Source organism: Humulus lupulus, chromosome 3 (genome assembly GCF_963169125.1).
Source record: "Humulus lupulus chromosome 3, drHumLupu1.1, whole genome shotgun sequence".
Lineage (NCBI taxonomy): Eukaryota > Viridiplantae > Streptophyta > Magnoliopsida > Rosales > Cannabaceae > Humulus > Humulus lupulus.
This window is the reverse complement of record NC_084795.1, coordinates 74048018-74057565: the sequence shown is the minus strand read 5'-3', so window position 1 is coordinate 74057565 and position 9548 is coordinate 74048018. Positions and strand designations below refer to the sequence as shown.

General features: G+C 30.8%; 1 protein-coding gene across 1 annotated transcript; it reads right to left on the bottom strand.

Moving 5' to 3' along the window:
• Positions 1-7467: 7467 nt before the first annotated feature.
• LOC133824380 (protein FAR1-RELATED SEQUENCE 5-like) lies at positions 7468-9275 on the bottom strand. Its single transcript, XM_062257261.1, has 3 exons — positions 8747-9275; positions 8051-8559; positions 7468-7935 (listed from the first exon to the last, which is right to left on the bottom strand). Exons 1-3 carry the CDS (start codon positions 9273-9275, stop codon positions 7468-7470), a joined length of 1506 nt encoding a protein of 501 aa, XP_062113245.1.
• Positions 9276-9548: the final 273 nt, after the last annotated feature.

Here is a 9548-nt window from a genome sequence, read left to right as displayed (position 1 = left end):
GCAAAAAATATATTTATTATTTTTTTTACTTTTTTTTTAACAAAAAGTGATGAATTTTTTCCATTCAAATAAGTTTTTTGTCTAGACAAAGGACTTACTAAGCTAATTCATGGATCGCTTTAAACATTGCGATTGACATGAAAAATAGTTATCTTCATAAATTGAACAAACAAAAAAGCTTATAAAAGAAACACTGAGTGTCATTGAAATTTCAAAGTAAAATTATTCCTACTGAGAAAAGCTACAAGTTAACCAAATCAACTATTCCTCTACTTTTAAGCCTAGAATCATATTGATTGGTAGAAATTAGATGTGGTACCCAATTTAAAAGAACCTCTTTCATTTTCACCCATTATTTTAGATTTTGACTTTAATACCAAATATTTCATTAACATACCTATTATATCCTTCTCATTTCATATTGAACTAGTAGAGCTGGTAGAAAATTATTTAAAGAGGGAAGTAAATAGCACGACAGAGGCAAAGATTGAGATTTTTACATTGGACTTGGACTTGTAGTAGTGTTTTAAGGGTAATATGGGGAATGTGATTAAAAAAATGGGTAATATTTAACTAAATGTTATTAATAGCTATTTTTAGTTAACTAATCCTAAATCTGGGTACATTTCAAGTTATCCCATCATATTGATAATTTGAATAAGCGGGCCTAGTATTTAAAATAATAATGATAAGGGAAATTTTTAAAAGAGGAATTTACATGAAATATGGGAAAATTCAATAAAATTTGATATATATGGTTTTTTTTTTTTGTGTGCATTTTTTATGGTTTTTTTTGTTGTTTTCCTTTTTTATGGGTTTTGTTTTCCCATATTTATCAAAATATTGCTTTTGTATCCCATATTTTTTTGTATACGTTTTTTTTCTTTCTATAGGGGTATTTTTATGAGGAAATTTTTGTCTTTTTATTATTATTATTTTTTTTATTATTTTGGTAAACATTTTTGTAAGAAAATTTTAATTCAGTAGTGGTTTATTATGCATTTATGTGTATTTTTGTGAGGGCTTTTTAGTCATTTTATGTGTTTTTTTTATTATTTTATTTTATTTTTTTTTTGAATTTTTTTTTGTAAGGAAATCAATTCCCAGTATGCATGCAGGCACTTGAGTACATAGGCTCTATCACGTTTTTATCTTCTTCACGTTTTCTGAATTTTATTAGTATATTTTATTAAGTATCACGTTTTCTTCAGTGGTGATTTGTGTTCTTAGTTTTCGTTCTTGTGTTAGGGTTTATTTGAGTTCTTTGTTGTCGATTTTCTGCCCTCTGTGCGTGTCTTTCGCCTCGGTGAGTACCTGGTTTCAGGTATGTCTTTTTCCGTTTGCTTCAGTATCACGTTTTTTATATATCGTTTGGTTCGAATTTTTTCTTTCTTTCAGCATTTGGTTTTTTGTGTTGATTTCTTCTTTTTTTTCTTTTTCTTAGGATTTTTATAAGTTTCTCGTTGTGGATTTGTGCCTCTTTGTGTTGTTTTCGTATCGGTGAGTACCCGGTTTCAGGGTTTATTTTATTTTATTTTTTTTAATGTAAATTGATTGTTAATTTTGCTTTGTATTATATATTTTTCTGTCGTGGGTGGTTGTTTTTTAATCTGTGTTAATGACGGTTTTTATTTTTGGTGCACGATTTTATCGTTAGTTTTTTAGTGGGGTTTTTGTCAGTTTTTGATCAGTTTATTATTTGGGAAGTTTATGGGTAGTTATTTGTAATTTGTGCTCTATATATATGTATATCTGTTTTTCTTTTTTCATTTGTGTTGTTTGTTTTTTTTATGCAGTGCATTGATATTTCTCTTGCTCGAATTTGTGTGATGGATCACTGTGGTGAATGCGGTGGTGTTTCTGGTTCGGAGAAGAAAATTTCTGGTATAGTAGAGGATGAATCGAAGAATGTAGGGGATGATATTGGCGAGATTCTTCCTCGAAGGAGTAACATTACACATTTGAAGTCTGTTGCAAGGAAGAAGAGTAAATCCCCTTCCTCTGTTGCAAGGAAGACAAGTAAATCGCCTTCCATTGTTAAACAGGCGAAGGATTCGTGTGCATCTGGTAGTAAGGATGCTGGAGATGATTCTCATGAGACTAAACATGTTGTGGTATGTGTTTATTTTTTTAATTATTATAATATAAAATTGTTCATCTGTTTATGTTTCTGTTGTTGTGTTTCACATTGGGTGGATTCTGTTTGTTTTATTTTTTTATGGTTGTGTATTTGGTTTCTTGTAGTTTTGTAGTTAATTTGTATAATGTTCAATTCTGTTTTGTGTTTGTTTTATAGTTATTGTTGTGTTTTCTTTTGTTGTTAAACTATTTTTTTTTTGTACCTGGTTACATGTGGATTCTGTTTTTTTAATTTTTTTTATGGTTGTGTATCTGGGTTCTTGTAGATTTGTAGTTAATTTGCATAATTTTAAATTCTGTTTTGTGTTTGTTTTATTGTTATTGTTGTGTTTTTTTTTGTTGTTAAACTGTTTTATTATTTTTTGGTACCTGGTTTCATGTGTACCTGGTTATATATGTACCTGGTTACTTTACAGATAACAGTGAACGATGTTGCTTAATGAGTTTTGAACTTGTTTACCTTAGTGAATGAATTGTTTTTTTTTTATATATGTATATTTCAACCATACAAAGTTAAATACATATAAGTCGTTTTATAAATGTAAAGTACTTATAAATTTTTCATGTTTATATTTTTTTGAAACTGGTTGCATGTTTAATTGTTTTGTTTTTTTCTGCAGGCTCATTTAAAGATATACCCCTCCAAGAGGTTTGGTAGTAAGGTTCAACATTTTAATGACAAGAGTGTCATTACTGACTTGAAATCTAAGTTGACTAAAAGTCAGAAATCATTGTTTAAGAAGACCCCATTTGGGCACTTTTTAGAAGTATGTGATATTCATTTTCAAACTCAACTTGCCCAGCTTGTGTTATTAAGAGAGGTATCTCATGAGAGGGAGGAAGAGGAAATGTGGTTTAAGCTTGGTCGTAGAGTGTGTAGGTTTTCTATTGAAGAGTTTGCTCTAGTTACGGGTCTTAGATGTGATGGTGATTTTGATTTAAGTCGTTTTCAAAAAAAGAAAGTTTTGTTTAAGAAAAAAATATTTGGCCGTTTTGTTGGTAAGGTGTCAAAGTCTGAATTACGCAATGCTTTTATTAGTAAGGATCTAGTTGATGATGAGGATGTTGTCAAATTGGGTATAGTTCATATCCTAGTTAACTATTTGTACGGCTATACTAGTGATAAGTTGGTTGATGATTTCTTTTTTGAGATGGTTGATCGAGATTTTTCTGAATTAGCAAATATTAGTTTTGGCAGTTTGTATGGGATAGGAGTTTTCATTATTTGAAAACTGCTTTGAAGGGTGGGAATAAAATCTTTGATGGACTGTTCGTTGATGGGAAGGTTGGCCTTCACCCTTACAAACTTCTTGGGTTTCCCATTGCTTTTCTTGTATGGATATATGAAAGTATAGCTGAGTTGAGTCCTGAGTTTTGTCAACGGGTTGGGAAAAAATTTCCACGTTTGTTGAATTGGAAGAGTACAGATAATGCGTTCTATGCAAACTTGGTGGGAAAGGTTTTCAACAATCAGAAGGTATAATCTTTTTGTTTTGTAACTGGTTTCTTGCTAAATTTGTTTGATTCATTTTTGGATTTTTGTTTGTGTACCTGGTTTCAGTTGATGGTAACCAGTTTTCTTGATTTTGTATATATATATTTTTAATTTATTCAGTTGACTATCCTGAATGTCTATCCGTCTTCTGAGGAGAGAAAGAAACTGGCAGTAAAGAAGTTTAAGTTTGAGCCTCTATACTTGCCGAAGGTGTGTGCTGAAGATGGAGACAGTAGTCCGGGTACCCAGGTACTGGTTAGTTTTGTTGTTTGTTTTAGTTAAAAAAAATATATTATTTTGTTTTGAAATTTATAGGTTTCTTTTTATGTTTTTTTTTTTTTTTTGCTGTTTTGTAAAGTATTTTATTTTGTTTTTTAGGTTGATAGTGAAAAGTTGAAATTGATTTGTGAATCAATCTCATCAATAAAAGCATGCCAAGAAACTATTATTAGTGACATTGCAGTTATGAGATCTGAGTTCATGGGGAAACTCAGTGATTTATCTGCAATGATTGCAAAATTTGTTGTAAAAAATTCTGAAAAAGTTGCAAATTCAAGTGATGAAAGTGCTGGTTTTAATGAAGGGGAAAAGCCAGCTGATTTTGAAAATGTTTCCAGTCCTATTTATGATGATTCTAAGGTAACTTGTTTGTTTTTATGCTTTATTGTTTTTTTTAACCATTTTTAGTTGTAACCAGATTGTTTTTTTTTTTTTGGCTAGGATTGTGGAAATGATTCAGCTGAAGAGTCTGATGGTAGTAAGGTAACTAGTTTATTTTTCTTAATAGTATGTTTTCTTTCTGTAGTTGTTTAGTGTAACCAGTTACTGTTGTAACCAGTTTCATTATTTCGTTTAGGGTGTTGAGAAGGATTTAAATGAAAATTTTGATGCTGTTTATTCTGGGTTGGAGTTGTCAAATGTTGTGGGTGGAGATAAGGTTTTGTAATTTATTTTTGTTTTGTTTCTTGTATTATTTTATTTAAAATTGAATTTGTTGTAATTGATTTTATTTTTATTCATTATAGGATTTTACAAACAAGCCTGAGTTCAGTTCAGTTGGTTTAAGTTTTGAAGAAGTATATGTTGATCCAGAGATTTTGAGTGTTATTGATAAAACTGTTAAGTATGCAGAAGGAGAAAAGAAATTTACCGGGAGTAAGGATGATTGGAAGGTTGTGATGGTTGGTGATGATGATGAGGTTCCTGTTGCTATTGAAAAGAGGGAGCCTAAACCTAGTACTCATGTCAGGTCTCCTTTTGTTACTGAGTTTGGTTCTTCTGATGTTAAAGAAACTGTGAAGAGGAAGGGAGTGGAAGTGGTGATTGTTAGAGGATTGCTTCCATTTGAAAATGAAATTGGGCAGAATGTTTCAAAGAATGATTGCATGGATTATATTTCTTGGATTGAGGATAAAATGAATTTTAAGAATAAGTATGTTTTTTTATATTTTCTTTAATATTATTATTCTTGATATTTAATTGTTTGTTAATATATATATATTTTTTGTTTTGAAGGAAGAAGAAATTTTCTGATGTCAATAATATTATCAATCCCCCAATAAATTATTCATTTGTTAAAATTTTTTAGAAAATGTGGTTTTACAAGCTTCAAACTTGTGGGGAGGACCTTATGGACACTGTAAGTAACCAGGTTCTTGTTATAATGTTTATTTAGTAGTATTTGTTTGTTTAGATGTTTTTTTTTTTTGTTGATCATGTTTAAGTCAAGTAACCAGGTTCCTGTTAATAAGTGTGTAAATTATTTTTAAATTTTGGGTAGTAACCAGGTTCTTTGAAGCATTGTGTGTAACTTGTTTTTTTTTATTATTATATATTGGCTAGTAACCAGGTTCTTGGTATAATGGTTCTTAATTAGTCTTTGTTTTGTTTATATGTTTTGTTTTTGTTGTTGATCATGGTTCAGACAAGTAACCAGGTTCCTTTTAGTACTGTTTGTAAATTGTTTTTATTATTTATGGGTAGTAACCAGGTTCCTAACTTTTGTATGTTTATTTATTTTTTGTAGCATATAAATGTATGTTTTTATTACTTGAGGAAGAAGATTAAGCTGGTTGATGGTTTGAACAAGAGGGTTACAACTACAGACTCTTGGTTTGATGCAACTATCAAGGGTTTGTATGATAACTTTGTGGTAGCCAAATGTGATTCAAGCAGCATTCGTTTTGATAATCTAATTTCAGATTACATTATTGGTGAATATTTGTTTTGTAACACTCCTTGGGTGGATGTGGATCATGTTCTTTTTCCTGTGCATGTGAAGGTTCAGTTGCATTGGATTTTTATTCACTTTTCCATTAAGAGTAGGATGTTAACTGTCTACAATTCTTTGACGGGGAAGAAGAATGAGAGTATTGCTTTGCCATATGTGAAGGCTTATTCTGTTGTTTTACCATATTTTCTAGATTTTCTTGATTTTTATTGTTCTAAGAAAGATTTGGACTTGAATGTTGGTCCATATTCTGTTGGGAAGAAGGATCCAATTGATTTTAACTTTGCCAAAGACTTGCCATTTCAAGAGGATAAGTAAGTAACTGGTTTTTTGTATATTGTTGTTTATTTTTCTATTTTGTTTGTTTTAAAGTAATTTCATATTCTGTTTTTTGTGTTTTGTGTTTTTTTTTTTTGCAGTGATTGTGGAGTATTTGTTATCAAGTATGCTGATTTGTTTATTCATGGGAAGATTGATGACATCCCGAAGAACATGGCTGCCAAAATTGCTACCTATCGTGATTATCTTGCCATTAACTTGTATAGTCATGCAAAAAAGAAGCAGATTGGTGGGTATAAGACAGAAGATGATGCTCCATCAAAGAAATCAAAGAGGAGGAGGAATTATAAGTAGAGATGTTGGAGTTTTTTTTTTTTTAGCTGTATTAACGACCATGTCTTTTTTTTCTTTCGTTGTTTAACAGTGAAGTTGTGGTTTGTAACTGGGTACTGTTTTAGTACTGGACTTATGTATGGTTTTTTTTTTTTTTTGGTCAATGTAAAGAATTGGTTTCAACTTTTGGCTTAATATAAAGTTTTTTTTAATGTATATTATTTTAATGTGTATGTTTTTTTATTCAATAGTGTTGGTGATTTTTTTTTTTTAAAGTGTGAAGATATTGTGATGTACATGTTTTTTTTTTCATATAGGTTTCAATTATTATTGTATGAAGATGGTGTAACCGATTACTTCTGTGTTAGATTGTAAAAGCTATATGTTTCAGGTAACTGGTTACTGTTTCTTTAGTTTTTATTTCTATTTTTTAAATTATTTTTGATTTTTTTATGTTTGTTGTTTTTTTTTGTGTGAACGATTTCTGATTATATAACTAGGTTTTTAAAGTAGTTGGTTTTATTAATATATAGTTGTTTGTTAAAATTTCTTATAGTGATTGCTTTTTGTTTTTTTTTATATTTTTATGTGTTGTAACCAGGTACTTGAATTTTCAGTTTTTGAATATCTTGTGTTGGAACCTAGAAGTTGAGTATCAAGTTTATAATATTTTATGTTTTTTTGTTTTTTGTGAAAGATTTGTGGTTATATAATTAGGTTTTTAAATCGTTGGTTACATGTATATGTAGTTGTTTGTTAAATTTACTTATAGTATCTGTTTTTTTTTTCTATAATATGTGTTGTAACCAGGTACTTGAGTCTCCAGATTTGGAATATCTTTGTGTTTGGAACCATGAAGTTGAGTATCAAGTTTATAAAATGTAAAATGTTTAAAAAGTTTGTACTTTTATTGAAGTAGAAAACATTAGGATACAATTTTATTACATCAAATGAAAATATTGAAATTGTAGTATATCTATTATTTAGAAAATTATTTGTCTATTTTCTTTGACTTTGTTGTGTTTCGCAGCTTTGGGATTGGTTCATTCCTGCATGTTTTTCTATTATGCCCTTGCTGTGCGCATCTTCCACATTTTATTTGCGCCTTTGGTTCTCCTCTAGATCTGATTCTTTTCCTTCTAGGGCGGCCTGGTGGTTTTCTTGATTTTGGTGGTAGGACAATTATGTTTAAAGTCTCTGGCAGTGTCCATTCGCCTTCATTTGGCAATGGATGAACAGTTGAGTCATATGTTGCTTTCATAGTTGTAGTTTTGTAGTAATCAGCAACATAATCATATGTTTTCAGCCATGTTTTGGCGAATACTGCTATTGCATGTGCACACGGTATTTCGTCTTGTTGGAATCTTTTGCATTCACATGTTTTCTCCATTAGGTTGACCAAAAAATTTTCTTTATGTTCAACCACAACTTGGTACAGTATAGTGTTTACTGGGAAGACCTGTTTATTTTAGTAGAGAAACACATGTTAGAAACTGGATACTGTGATATTTTTGAGTAACTGGTTACTAAGAGTTTTGATAAATAATATTCAGTGCTCAATATATGTCAGGTACCTGAAATTTAATGGCACGAATAAAGTTTTCTCTAAGCACAGTTTCAATATCTGTTGTTACTTGTGTGAATGTTCCGTTTGCTTCGTTACCATTTTTCCATACCCATTTTTGAACTAAACTTCGAAGGCCCTCCATCATTATAGTGATTGGCAGCGTTCTTGCAGCTTTCAATGCAGCATTTATTGATTCAGCTATATTTGATGTCATCATTGTATATCTTCTTGTTGGAGCAGGGCATCTAGACCAAGTTGAATATCCAATTTTTTGTAAATACTGTCTTATGCGTGTGTCAATCTTGTCTATTTCATGCATGTAGTGCTCAAATGATTGTACCCTATATGCCTTTGCTGCTTTGACAAAGTTTAGGTTTAGGTCCTCCCCATGGACACCAAAATTGACTTTGATGTTGTTTAACAGGTGGAATATGCATGCTCCATGGAAAGCTTTTGGGTATACATGGTCTATAGCATTTTCTATGCTTTTATGCCTGTCTGAAATGATTGCCATACCTGTTTTGCAAAATCACAATGGAGTAACTGGTTATTAAGTATTAACTGAGTAACTGGTTTCATTAATTTATATGACTGTTATTTTTTTTTTATACTGTTTTCTCTATTTTATTGCTGGATTATTATTAAACTGATAATTTTATGAGTTTAGTTTGTTTCAATAAGAATATAAAGAAGAAAACCGTACCTTCTCTTTCTCCATATGTCTCCTTTAGCTTTGTGAAAAACCATAACCATGATGAATCATTTTCAGAGTCTCCAATTCCAAAGGCTAATGGGAATATGTTGTTGTTAGCATCCATTGTTGAAGCAGTGAATAAAGTTCCCCCAAATGATGTCTTCAAGTAAGTTCCATCTATCACAATGACTGGCCTACAGTGTTTCCATCCTTTGATGGAATTTGCAAATGCTAGGTACATATATTTGAAGTGATCTGTATTGTCTGTAACCAGGTGTGTAATTGTACCTGGGTTCGATACTTTTAGCATGTGAAGGTAGATGGGAAGTTTTTGGTATGAATCATCTTGGTTTCCCCTTGCCAATTCTAAAGCTTTTTCTCTTGCTCTCCAGGCTTTTTGGTACCCCATTGAAACACCAAAATCATCTAGCATGTCGTTGATTATGTCATGTGGTGTGTGTACTCTCTTTATTGACATGTATTTTGATTTTATTAGTTCCCCAATGACATTACAATTAGCCTGCCTGTGGTCTTCCATAATGATATCCAAGGAGCAGGTGTGAGTTTTTACATACTTTCTGATTTTAAATGTTTATGTTTTCCTGAACTTTGAAGCTCTAAGTAACCAGTTACAATTGTCATCCACACAGGTTACCAGGTACTCTCTTGGTTCAAATCTTTTTTTCTTGAATTGGAAGTTGTGGATCATAGCATAATAACATAGATCAGATTTTAAGAGCTTTTTGTCCTTATAAATCTGGCCTTCTTCAACTTTGAAAATTTTATGATCAGTTATAATTTCTGTTTCTTC

What these genes read in the sequence shown, in the direction of transcription:
- LOC133824380 (XM_062257261.1), bottom strand. Translation starts at nt 9,275, where the DNA reads ATGGAAGACCACAGGCAGGCTAATTGTAATGTCATTGGGGAACTAATA. An exon ending in GACATATGGAGAAAGAGAAG is followed by an intron (nt 8,560 to 8,746) that starts GTACGGTTTTCT and finishes TTTGCAAAACAG; the next exon opens with GTATGGCAATCATTTCAGAC. An exon ending in TTCGTGCCATTAAATTTCAG is followed by an intron (nt 7,936 to 8,050) that starts GTACCTGACATA and finishes TAAAATAAACAG; the next exon opens with GTCTTCCCAGTAAACACTAT.